Source organism: Microcaecilia unicolor, chromosome 1, assembly GCF_901765095.1.
Source record: "Microcaecilia unicolor chromosome 1, aMicUni1.1, whole genome shotgun sequence".
Taxonomy (NCBI): Eukaryota; Metazoa; Chordata; class Amphibia; order Gymnophiona; family Siphonopidae; genus Microcaecilia; species Microcaecilia unicolor.
Genome location: NC_044031.1, coordinates 77,673,210 through 77,692,846, shown reverse-complemented (window position 1 = coordinate 77,692,846; position 19,637 = coordinate 77,673,210). Strand labels below are relative to the sequence as shown.

The window sequence follows — 19,637 nt, the reverse complement described above, 5'->3', positions numbered from 1 at the left end:
ACTCCCTATACTAGATCTGAGAAAGCTCAACTGTTTCCTCGCGAAGAAGGGCAACCTTCGAAAGCTAATCAAGAAATGTATTAAGTTATGTCCAATAAAAAAGGTATCATCTTATTTTCTTTTCCATGTTTTGTTTGATTTCTATTGATAACCTCCCCAAGGAAAAAATTCAGAAATACAAATATCCCCTCCGTTCTTCCTTTGCTCAACAAAAGCGATTAGACGTATACCTTGGATCTCAAGGATTTATACACAAATATTCCTATCCATCTTTGCTGTAAATACCAACTCATGTTTACCTTTCAAACCAATACAATGCCCTCCCATTTGATCTCTTGTTGTCCCCCAAGAATTTTTCGAAGTGTCTCATGGTGGCAGCTGCATAAACAAGTGCATCTGGTATTTTCCTCCCTGACAATTGACTTTTAGTGTCTCAGTCAGGTCACAGGCCTTAACTCTTCTGAAGAAAACTGCTCTTCTTCAGTCTCTGGTATTTCTTATCAGCTTTCAAAGTCTACCCTGTATCCAACCAACACAGTTTCCTTTATAGTAGTAGTGTTGGAAACCACCCAATCCAAAAATCTTTCTACCACAAGACAGGATACCGATGCCAATATCCCACATTCATGCTATATAGTCAGCACTCAAGGTCGCAGTCATGCTGTGGCCATGTGCTGTAAGTATTTACAGCACATGGCCACAGCTATTCAGGTCATCCCCTTAAACCATTTAAAAATGCAACATCCTCTGTGGCATCTCAAAGTCCAGAGGGATCAGTGCTCCCAACTTCTCTCTTTGATACTTTGCCCACTTTTCTTGGTTCCACCTCATGTTGCAGCGGTGGACTCAAAAACCCAAACTAGCAATGGGCATTCCATTTGCACCATGGAAGTATCAGTTAGCCCCAATTTTAGACATCTTGAACAAGAGTGTCATTTCAACAAATATTATCAGGAAATCTAGTCAACACGATGCTTCTCATCAACCATTAAAAACTCAGAACAATCTTCTATGCCCTATGAGTGTTCCTTCACTATCTTCATGATTGTACTTATTCAAATATACAGTCAAGTGGCAACATTTTATATTAACAAGGGAACACAAGCTCTCTGTGCCTTTGCCAAGAAGCAGCCAGACTCTGGGATTCTGCCATAGCCAACCACATCCAGTTACTGACAACTTATATATCCGGTCCACAGAATCAGTAAGCTGACAAAACTCAACAGTTTCTGTCCTGAGGAGGCCTTTTATACTTAGGATAAGTCTTTTGTGATATGTGCAGGCACTAGTACAAAGAGGAACTTGCTGGGTTTTTTTCTAACATCTTTTGCTATGCCACAACATCTTTTGTTAGTTGTAAGAAAAATAGTAAAAATGTACATCATGCATAGTGATGAAATGCATGCTATATTGGAACCTAGTTTCAAGTTGTCTAGCAGATAGGTCTACTTTGTACTTTAATACAGCAACCAACAGATACCAGATTAAAGATGAATTCATTCTTCCACAGTTCTCACAAAATGGTCCCTGGATGCAACTGATTTCCCTCTTTCACAAGTGGGTAATGCTTCAAACTGACCTATTTGCTGGCTAAGAAAATTCTATTGTTCGATTCTTTCTCCCTCTCCGCCTCCAGATCTAGCTATGAATGCCTAAGAAACTCCATAGATTTTAAGCTTACCCCCCAATTCATCTCATACCAAGAGTTCTACACGAGTTCTAGCAAAGACAAAAGCACCATGATTCTCACAGTACCCTACTGGCCTCAGCAGAACAGATTCTCTGAGACCCTGGAAGTTCTACCTCTTTGCAAGCTGCTCCAATTTCCAGCACCGATAACAGGAACGTTATCTTTGTCTAGGCCTGAAGTCTCTAGATTAAGAGTCTGGAAATTTTGCATTCTCTAGTTTCTGCTCCTGTATTCCACAGCCCATCCAGGACATTCTGATAGATGTTCAGAAATGATCCACTTGACAAGATATGCTTTCAAGTAGAAGAGATTATAAATCTGGTGTTTGATCTGATTACTTCATATACTAAATATAGTTTTAAAGCAGTTTACCATAAAACAGGAACAAGTACAATGAATGTTCTAACAAGTAAAAGCAAACAATATAATTGCTTAATCAAAATCAAAGTAAAATAATCAGCTATCATCATAGTCAGAAATGAACTTAATATGTCTATGATCTGGCAAAAACATTCTCATAAATCTATGTTTTGAGAATCTTGAGAAACCCAAGGTAGCTTGTTAAAGTGCTCACTTCAGCAGGTAAAGAGTTCCATAAGAGAGGACCAATGTAACAAAATGTTTCACCGATGGCCATGACTATCACATGACCTTCAATGACTATACTACAGTGTCTATACCACTTACATTGCTTTGGCTTTCAAGTTTCTTCTATCAGAGTACACACCCTAGTGCCCTGTCAGCTTAACATGCTCCAGAGGATAATCTTCCAACATCACAGTCATATATGACTCGTTTCATGAAAGGTCTGCTTCATGTTAAGACCTCCATTATGAAAAGACCCTGTTCTATGGGAACAATTTGGTGGATCTCAAACTGCAAACCTGGAAAGTGCTCTTCCTAATAGCGATTACTTCAGCTAGAAAAGTGAGCGAACTTCATGCATTGGTAACATATGAACTCAACACACAATTCCATCAGCTCAAGGTTATTCTTCGGATACACTCCAAGTTCTTGCCTAAATTGGTGATACACTCACCTAAATGAAGCAATAATACTTCCCATCTTCTGTTTGAAGACCTATTCAAACTCCATGAAAAACCCCTCCATATTCTGGACTGTAAATGGGCTCACACTTGCTACCCAAAAAGAAATTAATCCTTTAGAAAATCTACTCAACTTTTTCTATTTCAATCCAAATAGACCTGGTATGCCAGTTGCAAAAAAAAAAAAAAAAGGACTTTAGCACATTAGTTTGCTTCAGGTATAGAGTTCTGTTAAGAACAAGTGGATACTCCTCAAAGCTCCAAGGTCAAGTCTCATCAAACTGGGACTACACTATTACAGTAAAAGTGGCCCTTCTAAAGTCTGCCTCCTGCATACTATCTACAAAGTAGCTAAATGGTCTTCTCTCATATCTTTACTGCACATTATTTGTATCAAGCCTCAGCACAGGATAGTGCCTTTGGTCAAGTGGTGCTAGTCAATCTGTCCCCATAAGCTAACAATTCTCATGACTAAGTGGAATACTCTAAAGACCAAGACATGAGCACCTCTAAGCTTGGGAGTCACCCACTTGTGTGTCTGACTCATTCTTGCTTGTCAAAGGAAAAAGCAACACTGGTTAATGCAGTGGCCTGAGACCAGGGGGACTGGGTTTGATTCCCAATGCAGCTCCCTGCGACTCTAGGCAAGTCACGTAACCATCCATTGCCCCAGTTACAAAATAAATACCTATACCCCTTTCCCCACCTACAGCAGGTGTTTTCCACAAACAGCAGGATTGAGAAGGCACATAATCCTTTCCACTTCCTGAGAGTTACTTACACTGAACTTTGAAACTAACCAAGGAGCTAGAGAGACTACTGCATGTGGAAAGGGCAGCACATGCTCAGAGCTTTATACACCCTAGTGCATTAAATTACATTATCCACTTGTGTGCATTATCAATCCTGTCATCTATGGAAAACACTCGCTACAGGTGATTAACATTGCTTTTTAGGCTTCTTGTTTTTAATTACTTTTTGAATATTTCTGTAATTGTTCTTTTGTGCTGAAAATGAAGAGTGTATTGTGTAAATCAGTGAAACAAAAGTCTTACTTTAATGCACTTTTGAAATGCATTTTTCAAACAGCAGATTATGAAAAATGTACAAGGCTTTGAAAGCTTTAGTGTTTAGTATTGACCAACACTGTGATTTTTTTTTTTTTTAAAAGCTAAGCACTATAGTAAATTTAATAAACTGTAACTGTTTTACAAGGCAATGTAATTGTAAAGATGGGCTGACAGCACACTGTGAGGCATATTTTCAAAGCTCTTAGCCTCCCAAAGTTCCATAGAAACCTATGGAACTTAGCCTCCCAAAGTGCTTTGAAAATATGCCTCTGTATCCTCAAGACCAGTGTTTATCCAAACCTGTCCCGGAGAACCTTTAACAAGCTGGGTTTTTGGAATATGCATGAAATTTATCTGCATACTCTATTCACTGAATGCAAATATTACCCAATGTATATTCGTCATGGATATTTTGAATACCTACTTGGTTTGGAGTCCCCCAGGACAGGTTTGAGCACCACTGATCTAGAAACCTTTAAAACTCTCACAAGCGAAGCAAAGAAAAGGGAAAATTATAAGTTTGAATCCAAATTCAAATAGGTGAGCTGCAGCAAAAATACATAGTAAAAACTTTTTTAGATACATTAAAAGCAGGAAACCGGCCAAAGAGTCGGTTGGGCCGCTGGACGAAAATGGTGTTAAAGGGGCGATCAAGGAGGACAAAGCCGTAGCGGAGAAATTAAATGAATTCTTTGCTTCGGTCTTCACCGAGGAGGATTTGGGGGGGACACCGGTGCCGGAAAGAATATTTGAAGCGGGGGAGTCGGAGAAACTAAACAAATTCTCTGTAACCTTGGAGGATGTAATGGGTCAGTTCAGCAAGCTGAAGAGTAGTAAATCACCGGGACCTGATGGTATTCATCCCAGAGTATTAATAGAACTAAAAAATGAACTTGCGGAGCTACTGTTAGAAATATGCAATCTGTCCCTAAAATCGAGTGTAATACCGGAAGACTGGAGGGTAGCCAATGTTACTCCGATTTTTAAGAAAGGTTCCAGAGGAGATCCGGGAAATTATAGACCGGTGAGTCTGACGTCGGTGCCGGGCAAGATGGTGGAGGCTATTATTAAGAATAAAATTGCAGAGCATATACAAAAACATGGACTGATGAGACAAAGTCAGCACGGATTTAGTGAAGGGAAGTCTTGCCTCACCAATCTAATGCATTTTTTTGAGGGGGTAAGCAAACATGTGGACAATGGGGAGCCGGTTGATATTGTATATCTGGATTTTCAGAAGGCGTTTGACAAAGTGCCGCACGAAAGACTCCTGAAGAAATTGCAGAGTCATGGAATCGGAGGTAGGGTATTATTATGGATTAAGAACTGGTTGAAAGATAGGAAGCAGAGAGTAGGATTGCGTGGCCAGTATTCTCAGTGGAGGAGGGTAGTTAGTGGGGTCCCGCAGGGGACTGTGCTGGGTCCGTTGCTTTTTAATGTATTTATAAATGACCTAGAGATGGGAATAACTAGTGAGGTAATTAAATTCGCCGATGACACAAAATTATTCAGGGTCGTCAAGTCGCAGGAGGAATGTGAACGATTACAGGAGGACCTTGCGAGACTGGGAGAATGGGCGTGCAAGTGGCAGATGAAGTTCAATGTTGACAAGTGCAAAGTGATGCATGTGGGTAAGAGGAACCCGAATTATAGCTACGTCTTGCAAGGTTCCGCGTTAGGAGTTACGGATCAAGAAAGGGATCTGGGTGTCGTCGTCGATGATACGCTGAAACCTTCTGCTCAGTGTGCTGCTGCGGCTAGGAAAGCGAATAGAATGTTGGGTGTTATTAGGAAGGGTATGGAGTCCAGGTGTGCGGATGTTATAATGCCGTTGTATCGCTCCATGGTGCGACCGCACCTGGAGTATTGTGTTCAGTACTGGTCTCCGTATCTCAAAAAAGATATAGTAGAATTGGAAAAGGTACAGCGAAGGGCGACGAAAATGATAGTGGGGATGGGACGACTTTCCTATGAAGAGAGGCTGAGAAGGCTAGGGCTTTTCAGCTTGGAGAAGAGACGGCTGAGGGGAGATATGATAGAAGTGTATAAAATAATGAGTGGAATGGATCGGGTGGATGTGAAGCGACTGTTCACGCTATCCAAAAATACTAGGACTAGAGGGCATGAGTTGAAGCTACAGTGTGGTAAATTTAAAACGAATCGGAGAAAATTTTTCTTCACCCAACGTGTAATTAGACTCTGGAATTCATTGCCGGAGAACGTGGTACGGGCGGTTAGCTTGACGGAGTTTAAAAAGGGGTTAGATAGATTCCTAAAGGACAAGTCCATAGACCGCTATTAAATGGACTTGGAAAAATTCCGCATTTTTAGGTATAACTTGTCTGGAATGTTTTTACGTTTGGGGAGCGTGCCAGGTGCCCTTGACCTGGATTGGCCACTGTCGGTGACAGGATGCTGGGCTGGATGGACCTTTGGTCTTTCCCAGTATGGCACTACTTATGTACTTATGTACTTAGTGACTCGTCACTGTGCCAGAAAAGATGGAGTTCAACCTTGGGTCATCAGGTGCTCAATGCCCCAATCACTGAACTACACATCCTTCCAATTCTAATGTACAGCTTTCAAAATAAAGCACATAAATTTCTTACTTGAAACCGTCTGTCATTTTTACAGAACTTGCTGGCTAGATAAGCATAGAAGGGATTGTATGTTTTCTCCTGCAAGCAACAATCAATCAAAACGTAGACAATCTCTCGCTCCTGCTGATCTTTAAGTCCAAGTCTGAAAAGGTGAGGTACAATAGATCAAAATACAAAAACAAATTGGTTTATAAACAAAACAAAAAGAACAAAAAAAAAACCTGTTGCCACTTGTTGACTTTCTGAATCATTTCACTTATGTCTGGATTCAAAATTTTTCAAGTTATGTTTTATGAACGTCATGTTTCATTTTTTTGTTTTGTTTTATAGAATATTTTCTGAGATGTTAAAATTTTCTGGCTACCACCGTCACCGCCCCACATGGTTACTGTCACCTGCACACCATTTACTCTACGTATTTATTGATTGGGATTTATTAATCACCTTTATAAAGAGATTCACCAAAGACTGTGTATAGTATTTATTTGTTGTATTCTTCAAATCAATGCTTATGAAGAGCTTTTAATCAGAGTACATCTGTGCACAAAGATAGTCCAGTGCACATCTCAAGTTCAAAAAATTCATACTTAAGTTCTACTTGCTAACAAACTAGAAGTCAGCGCTTATAAACAAAAAAGGGCATGCACCACAGCTGGTTCAAACACAACGGCTACGTGAGACTATTGGGCTCATTTTCGAAAGAGAAGGACACCCATCTTTCGACATAAATCGGAAGATGGGCGTCCTTCTCATAGGGTCGTCCAGATCAGTATAATCTAAAACCGATTTTGGACATCCCCAACTGCTTTCCGTCGCAGGGACGGCCAAAGTTCAAGGGGGCGTATCGGAGATGGGACTGGGGCGTGCCTAACACTAGGACGTCCTCGACCCATAATCTAAAGAAACAAGGACATCCCTGACGAACCCTTGGACGACTTTACCTGGTCATGTTTTTCTTACGAACAAGGCACAAAAAGGTGTCTCCAGATGACCACTGGAGAGAATTGGGGGTGACCTCCCGACTCCCCCAGTGGTCACTAACACCCTCCCACCCTCAAAAAACATCTTTAAAAATATTGATTGCCAGCCTCTATGCCAGCCTCAGATGTCATACTCAGGTCCATGACAGCAGTATGCAAGTCCCTGGAGCAATTTTAGTGGGTGCAGTACACTTCAGGCAGGCGGGACCCAGGCCCATCCCCCCCAACTATTACGTTTGTGGAGGAAACAGTGAGCCCTCCAAAACCCACTGTACCCACATCTAGGTGCCCCCTTCACCTGTAAGGGCTATGGTAGTGGTGTACCAGTTGTGGGTAATGGGTTTTGGGGGGCCCAGCACACAAGGTAAGGGAGCTATGTACCTGGGAGCAATTAATTATGTCCACTGCAGTGCCCCCTAGGGTGCCCGGTTGCTGTCCTGGCATGTCAGGGGGGACCAGTGCACTACAGATGCTGGCTCCGCCCAAGACCAAATGGCTTGCATTTGGTCGTTTCTGAGATGGACATCCTTGGTTTTCGATTATCGCCGAAAATCAGAAACGACCAAGTCTAGGGACAACCATCTGTAAAGACGACCACATTTCAGGATTTGGGTGTCCCTGAGCGTATTATTGAAACGAAAGATGGATGTCCATCTTGTTTCAAAAATACAGGTTTCCCCGTCCCTGGATGGGGACGTTTTGCAAGGACATCCAAATCAAAACGAGGACGTCCCTTTCGATTATGTCCCTCCACATTTCTCCAAAACAAAGCTCTACCTATCTTCAACGGGGGATGACACGTTTCCTTCACAGACACCCTCCAAGGATACAAAGAGGGGCATAATCAAATGGGGCGCCCAAGTTTTCCTGAGGGTGTCCTCGCAGGACGTCCCCGCGAAGGGGGGCAGCCATCTTTCATTTCAATAATACGGTCGGGGACGCCCAAATCTCAACATTTAGGTCAACCTTAGAGATGGTCAACAAATGTTGAGATGGTCAACCTTTGAGATGGTCGTCCCCGGTTTTCGGCGAAAATAGAAATCGAGGCCGCCCATCTCAAAAACGACCAAATCCAACTCATTTGGTCTTGGGAGGAGCCAGCATTTGTAGTGCACTGGTCCCCCTCACATGCCAGGACACCAACCGGGCACCTAGGGGGCACTGGAGTGGACTGATGCACTAACTGAACGGAAAAAGCCCTTCCCTTACCGATTCCTTAGCGATTCGGAAAGGAACGGGCATGCATGAAGGAAATCGCATGCAAATGAGCTGCTCACTATTTGCTCATTTGCACACGATTTCCTTCCTAAGGAGGGAAGCCAGTGTAGAGCAGCCAGGCATTATGCGTGGCTGCTCTGCACATGGCAAAGACAACTTCATACATGCAGACAAGCTGCGTGTATAATAGCCATCTACAATCTTAAATAAATTGCCATCTGCAACCTTAGAAAAACAAGTCCAGGTGAAAATGTCCAAGTGCTCATCAGGGACGTTTTTTTTTTTTAAGAGTATGGGTGAAGGACGTCCTTCACTATGCCTCCGTCCCTGTGACAGCAGTTGAGGACGTACTTCGCTATGCCTCCGTCCCTGCGAAGGCAGTTGAGGACGTCCAAAATGTGTATGTTTCTGTGAGAAGGACATCCATGCCTGGATGTTTCTGTGAGAAGGATGTCCATGCCTTTGCTATGCCTCCGACACCCCCTTTATTTATTTGGATTTTGGATCACAAGTAGTAGCAGTGGGATTTGAACCAGCCACTTCTGGATTGCAAGACCAGTGCTTTAACCACTAGGCCACTCCTCCACTCCCTTGAAATTTGGCTGTACCTGTGTGTGTGTGTGTGTGTGGGGGGGGGGGGGGGGGAAGTTCAGGACATCCAAAATGTTTGAAAGAAGAACGTCCACGCTTTCGCTATGCCTCCGCTGACACACACATACCTTCCCATCCCAGGGACCTGCATACTGCTGCGATGCTGAGTATGACATTTCAGGCTGGCAAGAAAAGTTTTTAAAGTTGTTATTTTCGAGGTGGGAGGTGGTTAGTGACCACTGGGGGAGTCAGGGGAGGTCATCCCTGATTCCCTCCGGTGGTCATCTGGTCAGTTCGGGCACCTTTTTGAGGCTTGGTCGTAAGAAAAAATTGACCAAGTAAAGTTGCCCAAGTGCTCGTCAGGGACGCCCTTCTTTTTTCCATTATTTTTTTTATTTATTTTTGTTACATTTGTACCCCGCACTTTCCCACTCATGGCAGGCTCAATGCGGCTTACATGGAGCAATGGAGGGTTAAGTGACTTGCCCAGAGTCACAAGGAGCTGCCTGTGCCGGGAATCGAACTCACTTCCTCAGTTCCCCAGGACCAAAGTCCACCACCCTAACCACTAGGCCACTCCTCCACTCGAGGACACCCATCTGTTAGGCAAGTCCCACCTTCACTACACCTCCAACACGCCCCCCCCCCCCCCCCCCCAGAACTTTGGTCATCCCTGCAACGGGAAGCAGTTGGGGACGCCCAAAATCGGCTTTCGATTATGCCGATTTGGGTAACCCTGGGAGAAGGACGCCCACCTCCCGATTTGTGTCGAAAGATGGGCGCCCTTCTCTTTCAAACGTAAGCCTGAAAGTGTCCCATAGCAGGTTAGTGATCAGTCAAGGTTGCAGTGTCCATATGAAAGGTCCACAACTACAGAGAAAAGAGCCTCTCATTTTTAAAATATAGCCTCATATTTAACCCATATATAAATTGTGTTTGATTTTTTGATCTGCGTCATTTTCTGTCAGTACTTGATGTCATGTTTGTGAGAGAGCAGGCTGTCAGTAAGTGTACCAATTTATCTACTGCATGGCCACTGGAGCTTTGAAAAAGGAGAAGGAGTTTTCGGGGGGGGGGGGGGGGGGGGGGGAGTTTATGGTTATGTTTATTAAAAACTTGTTATACCGCCAAATGCCAACAAAAAGGAACTAAGCAGTTTACAATAAGAAAAAAGCCGTTACCGGTAAAATTAGAAAGGAACACGATAGTCAGATAGGACAGAAGGACAAACACACATTCAAGATCATTCATAGCAGCAGCAACAAAACAAACAAGACGTATCAAAAAGCCATAAACCAAGAGTCATATCATCAACCAAAGAGGGGATACTGTCAACCAAAGGTTTATTGGTAGTAATAGAACTTCAGAAATATCAGTGGGCGTTTCCTTGGCTCAGGGAGGGAGTTGTGTGATGTCTGTTAGAGTAAGCAGATCACAGATGATAGAAGGGTAAAGGATTTTGACAGTTATGTGACCTCTGTCAGTGTGGACAGATCACAGATGACAGGGGTGTGAGAGGGTTTGAGGTAGTAGAGAGAGGCTGTCAAAAAGAGGACAGGGTTTAGTGATGAGGGAAAGCAGTGACAGTTATGAAAGAGTTGAAAAATCACTGACATTTTGTAGCAGTTCCTGAAGGGAAGGGAATCCCCTTTTTAATCCCCTCTCTCTTTGGATGGAGGCATCAGAGCACCAGAGAAATATAAAGGGGGGGGGGGGGGGGGGGGGAGTATGTGTCAGGTAAGGCCCCACCTCCCAAATTCAAGGAACACTCAGAAGGGGGTGTTACACATACAGCGCTTGGAAGTGGAATATTTTAGTACTCTGCACTTCTGGATGACTCTTTAAATGGTGGGTCTTATTAGTGCCAATGCTCTGATTTACATCAGTAGTTATCAGGGGCCAAATTACCCGAATAAAACAAGTAGGGCTGGTGTTTCCACTACAGGAACTATACTATTGCCTGGCGCACCAAGATTCTAGGGGTAGCAAAAAAAAAAACAAAAAACAGCTGGTACTTTTTTTTTTCCTTCTTTCCCTAGCCCCGAAATGTGTTTGTAAGTCATTTACTTACAAACACATTTCTGCCCCTGCAGCGAGGAGGAATGGTTATTAATACCACGCTAGTTTCCTCTGCCACATGGGATCAGACTCGCGGTATGAACATAAGATTACAGGATCTTGCAACTCAGCTACAAGGCCGGCCCCACGTTCGCTCTGCACTTTATTTATATATAAACATTTGCTGATTCCGCCCCTTCCCCCAGACTAACAACCATCAAGACAAAAGGAAACACATTCCATTAAACAACAGAAAGTAGGAAGGGAAAGGAAGAGCTGAAGGAAAAATTAAATTACTTGACAATTTTCTTTCCTTTAGTCAAAAAGGATCAGTCCAGACAAATGGGTTGTGACCATCTGCCAGAAGGGTGGAAATAGAGAACTCTGAGTTGTGCCTCATAAGCTCCCATGCTTAGTAACCAAGCCAGTATTCTTTAACAATGAAGTCTCAGCAGCCATTCTGAAGCAGCGCCAGGCAGGAAAGACTGGGGGGTTCTCTCCTGCTCCGAAGAGGCCACTGGATGACCAGGGCATGGTAAGTTATGTGAGGAGAGGGGAAGTGGATGGAGTTGTGTGAATGCTTGGGAGGGAAGGGGGGAAGGAGGGGGGAAGCTGTAAAAAAAAGTGGGTGGAGGGACACTGGAAAAAAGATTGGGGAGGGGAGCATATATGGTGGGGAGGGAAAAGTAACTGTGTGGCGGGGTAGTGGCGAGTAAGGTGGGGCTGCATTTTATTTTTTGTCCTCTTTTTTTGTCACGGCAAATATGGTAACCTTAGCTGAGCAGAAAAAGCTATAAAAATGAGGTGGAAAGAGCTAGGCCATCAACTGGAGCTACATACCTCCTGACAATCGTCAAGAGCAGAGATTCTCAACCCAGTCCTCGGGACACACCCTAGTCAGTCAGGTTTTCAATATATCCACAATGAATATGTATAAATCTGCCTACACCACCTCCACTAAACATTTGAACTGGACTAAATGTTGCACACCAAGAAAACTTACTTCAGAAGATTTTCAAAGGCATCCAGAAAATCTTCACTGCTCATCAAAACACAAAAGATATTCCTCCTGATATCTGTGTTCATTCTCTGCTTGCGTGCCAGTTCTAGGATCTTGGTGCTTACCTTGCAGAAAAGATAACATTAATTGATATTAGCATGAATACTCACTCAGCTATTTTAGGGGAGGTCTTTAGGGTTTCAAGTTGGGGTTCTGTTAAATTACTTTGGGTTTTCTTACATTGAAAACCTTTTTTTTGGAGGGGAGGGGAGAATACTCAACAACCACCTCAATCAGAACATGAATTCCTTTTATCATAAAAGGTCCCATGTGCTCCACTTTGATGGCTGTGCTGGGGTCACCTGATTTGGCAAGGCATGGTTACTTGGTTTGATTTGGTAATGTCAATAGTAGAATGGAAAGTTAAATATGTGCTGTATTTACCATCTCCTCTACTGGGGTGAAGAGATTTTCAAAATCAGCAACTAAATCTTAACTCAAATTCTTCTCTGGGGAGAGAGAAAAAGAGAATTTGTAATTCCATCAATTGCTTAGTAGACTGACTTGAGTAATTAGAGGGAATAGTCAAATATATAGATGGATACATATTTGTATTTATCCTGATCATCTATGTTTTAGAAAAAATTCCAGTAAACTCTAAATTTGGCTAAAAAATGACCGAGTAATAAGCAATAGCAGTAGACTATGGCAAAGCTCATTGCAACAAAGAATACAACCAGTGAGTATTCCAATGAACACTTCAGAGGACAGCTCTATTCAACATAACACTGGAGGGAGGTTAGAAGTGAAAGCATGCCTTTTCACAAATGATCAGGCTGATAATCCCAACTCAGATGAGCAGTACATGATGGGAAACAGTTAACACTTCTGCCAGATAGAGCTTCCAATCATAGCAACACATTCAGACTACACATTCTGCAATAATCATCATCTACTTTTTAGCCTACCTTTCAAAGGAAACTGTGGGGCTCATTTTCAAAGCACTTAGACTTACAAAGTTCCATAGGTTACTATGGTACTTTGGAAGTCTAAGTGCTTGAAAATATGCCTTCTATGTCTCCCTGTTTTTGTGTGTTCACTTAACAACTTTCGTCTTTGATGTTCTAACCACACAAACATTTTCAGGATGTCAAGGGAACCAACTCTTCCTATGCACCCAAGCATCCTTCTAGCTTTCAAGAAGCAAACCTTACCAGACATCCCTACAGCAATATTGCTTACAAAAATGTTAAAAAGAACCAACCCAAGAACCGAACCTTGCGGCACACCACTGGTAACATCCTTTTGGTCAGAAGGAGCTCCATTTACCACTACCCTCTGCTGCCTTACACTCAACCAACTCCTAACCCAGTCACTTACTTTAGGGCCCATACCGAGGGCACTCAGTTTATTTATTTGTTGTCTAAGCAGAACCATGCCAAAGACTTTGCTAAAATCTAAATATAACCACATCTAGCGCTCTCCCTCAATCCAACTCTCTGGTCATTCAGTCAAAGTAATTAATCAGATTTGCCTGACAAGATCATCGCAAAATCAAAGCTACTATTCCCACATATTACTTAATAAAGCTCATCTTTTGCATCTCAAAGTCTATTTACAGCATTGCCTATGATTCCAACACACACAACTTAAAATGGGTATGCTTGCACCTCTATAGTACACCAGTCGTTTAGTACCTCATGAAAGACTCCTGAGGAAATCAGAAAGTCATGAGATAGGAGGTAATGTCCTACTGTGGACTAAATACTGGTTAAAAGATAGAAAAACAGAGATAGGGTTAAATGGTCAGTATTCTCAATTGAGAAGGGTAGATAGTGGTCTGTGCTGGGACCGCTGCTTTTAATATATTTATAAATGATCTAGTGATGGGAATAACTGAGGTAATTAAGTTTGCTGATGAAAAGTTACTGAAAGTTGTTACATCGCAAGAAGACCTTACAAGACTGGGAGACTCAGCATCCAAATGGCAGGTGACTTTAATGTGAGCAAGTGCAAAGTGATGCATGTGGGAAAGAGGAACTCACATTATAGATACGTGACGCAAGGTTCCACATAAGAAGTCACCGACCAGGAAAAGGATCTAGGTGTCATCGTTTTTGGTACGTTGAAACCCTCTGCTTAGTGTGGAGTGGCAGTTAAGAAAGAAAATAGAATGTTAGGAATTATTAGGAAAGAAACGGTAAACAAAATGTTATAATGCCTTTGTATCACTCCATGGTGAGACCAAGCTTAAAAAAAGAAAAGGAACAGCAAGACAGGGATCTCAGAAGAGATATTCAAGTTGCTGAATGCCAAAGCTCTCAGAAGGCCACACCGGCATTACTTGAAAAATTGGGCCATTTATGTCAGTCACTGCGAACACTCTGGGCAGAGGAAGTTGTATATTTATTTATTGCATTTGTATCCCACATTTTCCCACCTTTTTGCAGGCTCAATGTGGCTTAAAATGTATCGTTCTTGGTAGATAATAGATTGGAAGATAACAATTAGTGTTACATAAAGAACGTGAATGACATAGTAGAAAATTAAACAAGCAGATATAAGAAAAAGCAGTTCTGATTATAGGTAAGGTGGAGATGTGTTATATTTACAATTGCTGATCTTTGTGGTATGACATGAACAAGGTGAGAAGTTTATTTTGAGGGCGGCAATCGAACCAGCAAATTATTAGCACAGCAATTACAATCTCATGTCCTATCGAGGATGATGGTACAGAATACAGTGAGCCAGTCCAGTTGAGACGGTATTTTCTTTAATTTGTATCAGCATTTATACTCATATGAGATGTAGGCCTCCCAACTTGAAATAGAACAATTATCTGTTAGTGGCCCATCTATCTGACCTCACAAAATCCCAGAGAGAAGCACTGGATGGTGATACCCAAGTCGAGGAGATTCATGTGGTTATAAGAAAAAAACAAAAAAAAACCTTAAGTCTCCCAGCCTGGATGGCCTGACCTCCAGATTTTATAGAACTTATGCTGGAGTTTTAGCCCCTTTTTTAGCTAAGAGTTTTATTAGGGTACTGGCTGGAGATCCTTTACCTCATATGTTAGAAGCAAGAGTTACTGTATTGCCCAAGCCCGGTAAGGATGCGAAGCTGTGTAGTTCATATAGGCCGATTTCCCCCCTCAACCTACATGTTAAATTGTTAGCTAGAATTTTGGCTAAGTGATAAAATGAATATATCCCTGGTCTCATAGGAGAAGACTAATATGGTTTCATACCACAGAGGTCTACGGGGGATAATTTCAGGCGGGCAATACAATTAAACTGGTTTGCTTAAAATACTCAAACACCCATTGTACTATTAGCTATAGATGCCAAAAAAGGCATTTGATCACACTGAATGGCCCTTTATGATGGAGGTTCTGGAAACCATGGGTTTGTCTACATTTTAAAGCTTGGATTTCTACCTTATACTGTGCACCAAGCCTTCCCACTGGATTGAGGGACTAGGCAGGGGTGCCCATTATCTCTCTTTCTCTTTGCACTCAATGTAGAGCCTCTAGTTGCGCATATACGACTTGCCCCGAGGTTAGACGTATTAGAGTGGGTCCTGAGGAATACAAGATTTTGCTCGTCGCTGATGATATCTTGTTAAAGGTGACGGAACCAGAACTTTTGTTGCCTTGTATTATTCATATGTTAAAGAATTATGGGGCTCTTTTGGGTTTCAAAATGAATGTTAGCAAGTCAGAGGTCCTGAATGTCTCCCTGAAGCCTGCTAGGGCCCACAAGTTAAAAACTCTACTACCCTTTAATTGGGTGAGAGGGAATATCAAATATTTAGGAGTAAATATCTGTTCAAATTACGATGATCTATATTAAGCAAATTACCATAATGTCTTAAAGGAGCAGTCTCTTGCTCTTGACAGATGACAAGGTCTTACCCACCCATGACTGGTCAGGGTAGCCGTAAGCAAAATTATGATTTTTACCTAAGTTCTTATATTTATGTCAAACCCTGCCAGTTCTTGACCCTAAACGAATGCTGGACACTCTGCAACGTAAACGTTTTCAATTCATTTGGAGGCAAAGTCTGTTGCATGTTTCCAAGATGGTATTAATAAGGACGAGATACAAGGGTGATCTGGAGTACCTAATCTAACAAGATACTTCTGGGCAGCACAGATTAGATTCCTTCTGTTCTGAGAGGCTAGACAACCCTTACCATAGGACTGAAGTGGAACATTGAAAAATAAATAAATAAATGAGGAAAAAACGGTGACACAAGACAATCGTTTGATGTCATACCATAATTTCTAAAGGGGGGGGGGTTCACTTCGGCAATATACTGTTTGCTGTTCTTGCTATACACTGTATAATAAATTGTTTCTTTTCTAAAATAAAATTAAAGTTTTTTTAAAAATTCAAGTATATAAACAGATGCAAATGACCAGCTGAAAAACAGATTCGTGATCTAACCTTGAATGGATAACAAAGGTTGTAGAGGTTTCATTAAAAAAAAAAATTAAGAATAAAGATTTATCTTGGGGATAACCCAACAATAGTGCTGCTATGTGGTACATCTGAATTTGATTCTCATACCTGACTCACCAGAGACATAGAATACCACATAGGAAGTATTTATGGTCCTTAGACTGCAAGTGCTAACTAGGCAACCCCTCTAGGCTAACTACAACACATTTGTAGCAGGTGCAAATAAAAAGGGAGCAACCAAAGGCACACTGATGCAATGATTAGGCTACATATGAGACAAAATAGAGACCTCTTAAATGGTTATGAATGAAAGCTGATAGTGCCATAGCACCAGTTAAGGAAGCTCCTGATTGAATCAGAAACCTAAAGAAGAAAAAGCATAAGCTACCATGCACATAAATATAAAAAGCCAACAGAATCTTTTCATAAGGACAATCTCTAATGTGTTAGTGCATTTGCAAGCTTACTTTTCCCAAATGTAGCTTTGGTTGGCCTTTGTTACTAGAATCCCCAATCATTGGTGCCCCACTCCAGGATGAACCTACAATCCACCAACGGCCAACCTGGTCCACATTCAAAAGGTTTTCCAGAGATACACGAAGACTGTCACTGCCAGACCCACTGCCCTGCACCTAATAGACAAAAAAAAAAGGTTTTCAGATGTTTTTTTCCCTCAGGGAGACAAACAAGGCAATGACAGGACAAGCTAATTGTAGATTATTCCCCTTACTAGCACTCTTTAAGCTGGATAACGAGGCCATTGTTAGCGCAGTGGGCTGAGAATCAGGAAAGCCCAGTTCAAATCCCAGTGCTGCTCTTGGGCAAACCACTTAACCCTTTTACTGCCTCAGGTACAAATTTAGAGATTCTAAGCCCTCTGGGGAAAGGAAAATACCTACCATAGCTGAAAGTACAGCAACTTGCCTTGAGCTAAAAGTGAAAAATGTTGAGCTACATCCAAAGATCCCATTCTTCTTAATGAGTAACCCTAAAGTACATCAGTTCTTACTCTGTTTCGCAAAAATCAGCCTGCACAAGATTACATTTCTGCTCTTATTTGAGAGGATGTGGCTACCTCATATATAAAGGGTAGACCTTTTGTATGTAAAAAAACTCAATCGAGCCCTCCTCCTCCGCCTCCCTTTGGCCATAGCTTTTCCATTTGTGATTATGCCAGACTCAAGAAAAATCAATCTTAAAACACATGTACTTGGAGAGCTAGTCCAGAGACTTATAATGTATGCTCTAGTATACTTCCCCCCCTGGAGATAGTGTACAGTGTCATGAGACTAAAATGATGAAGTGTTATTTCCCATCTTTACTGGTGACGTTTTCAGTTCTTCTGGGTATTTAAACATCATATCTTCTGTCTACTGGACACTCTTACTTGTTCTGGGCTCCTCTGCTAATGATGTAAAATGGTTCATTATTTTAATTCAGCTATTCTTGATTACAAGGCCACATACAGGTTATTTCTCCAGTTCTATGTTTTATATCTTTGCCAGAGAAAGGGTATAAATCCCATTACCTGTGCTCTCTGCAGTTTCTTCAGCTTCTCCAGCAGTTCAGGGTTGTAGCCTGGAATTTTCCGCATATCATTATTCTTTAGTGCCAGCATTGTCTCAAGCATAAACCGCACCTTGCAAACAAATTCAAGCATCATTGCTCCCGTTAGCTACAATACAGTCCTGTCTCTGCTTAAGAAGTTGCAGTGCATCTTAGAGACCAATGCACTAAAATTAGTATTACAATGGACAATATTGGGGAAAATAAAATCCTGATCAAATCATAACGCATACGTCTAGTAGCGCTACAGAAATGATAAGTAGTAGTAATCTTTGGGAACACCACAATCTCGTCGCATACAATGAATAAGACACAGGAGTGCTAAACTGCAGGATATATGAACCAGAGGTGCCCCATTGTGGGAATAAATATAGGTGTGGGGGGATAAAATGTTTTCAAATGGGACTTATATATACAAACACAGATAACCAAAAAACAATATTGCCAAATGATTGAATCACATAAGAGCTTTAATGAAAGCAGGCACGGTTCACAAACAAGATGGAGGAAAAAAGCCTCAAGTGACAGCAAATATACATACAAGTCCCAAGCTGCCGTAGGTACTATCACAGGCAAAAAAAACTCCATCACAATTACTGTAAAATAGTGGCAGCTTAACAGCAGATGAAACCTGGCTGCTTCAGGGGATTCCAAAATTACATCCAGTGTAAACAACTTAAAGATGGCACCTGGTTTAAAAAGCTGCAAAGCCTCACCTAGTGGATGAAGACTATCACTCCAATTTCCGGGCACTAACCTCTCAAAAAAAAAAAAAAACCCCAAACGAACCATTCAATTTGATGGTTTAAACTCCTTGGCCACACTGAATCCAAAGAATAAATCCAGCTCTGTTCCATCTGGTGGAGTTTGATTTGAAGGTCTCCTTGGCGCAGCACATGTTAATTCCATAAAAGAATGGGGACAACACTGCAATGAATTAAAAGGTTTTTCACCCCTCTGAGGGTCAAAGTTATAACTATGTTCAAACAAATGAGTTTTTAATTGACAAGATGTCTGTCCAACATAAAAAAATTGGAAGATTTTGGAAGTACATCAGAGTTTCAAAGACGTTCAATGTCTAATGCCATATTGCAGAAATCGTAATTTAAAACTGGAATGATAGTCTTCATCCAGTAGGTGAAGCTTCTGCATCTTTTTAAACCAGGTGCCATTGTTGTCTGTACTGGATGTGATTTTGGAATCCCCTGAAGCAGCCAGGTTTGCTGGAATAACAGAGATCTGTCAGGAATTTTGCAGTTTTTTTCTGCTCACCTCATTGAAGTTGGAAGTATTCAAAAGCACCAGTTTTTGTCGAATGCCTGGATCGAGGAAAATAGCAGATAGGTGATTTTTTT

At 41.8% G+C, this 19,637-nt stretch overlaps 1 protein-coding gene across 1 annotated transcript in view; it reads right to left on the bottom strand.

Moving 5' to 3' along the window:
• Positions 1-19,637, bottom strand: part of NOM1 (nucleolar protein with MIF4G domain 1) — a 79,829-nt gene that overhangs the window by 36,728 nt on the left and 23,464 nt on the right. The window contains exons 5-8 of the mRNA XM_030198619.1: positions 18,245-18,355; positions 17,184-17,348; positions 12,257-12,378; positions 6,416-6,548 (exon numbers count right to left, since the gene is read on the bottom strand). Coding sequence (XP_030054479.1) covers positions 6,416-6,548; positions 12,257-12,378; positions 17,184-17,348; positions 18,245-18,355 — 531 coding nt within the window. The remainder of the gene's footprint in view (positions 1-6,415; positions 6,549-12,256; positions 12,379-17,183; positions 17,349-18,244; positions 18,356-19,637) is intronic.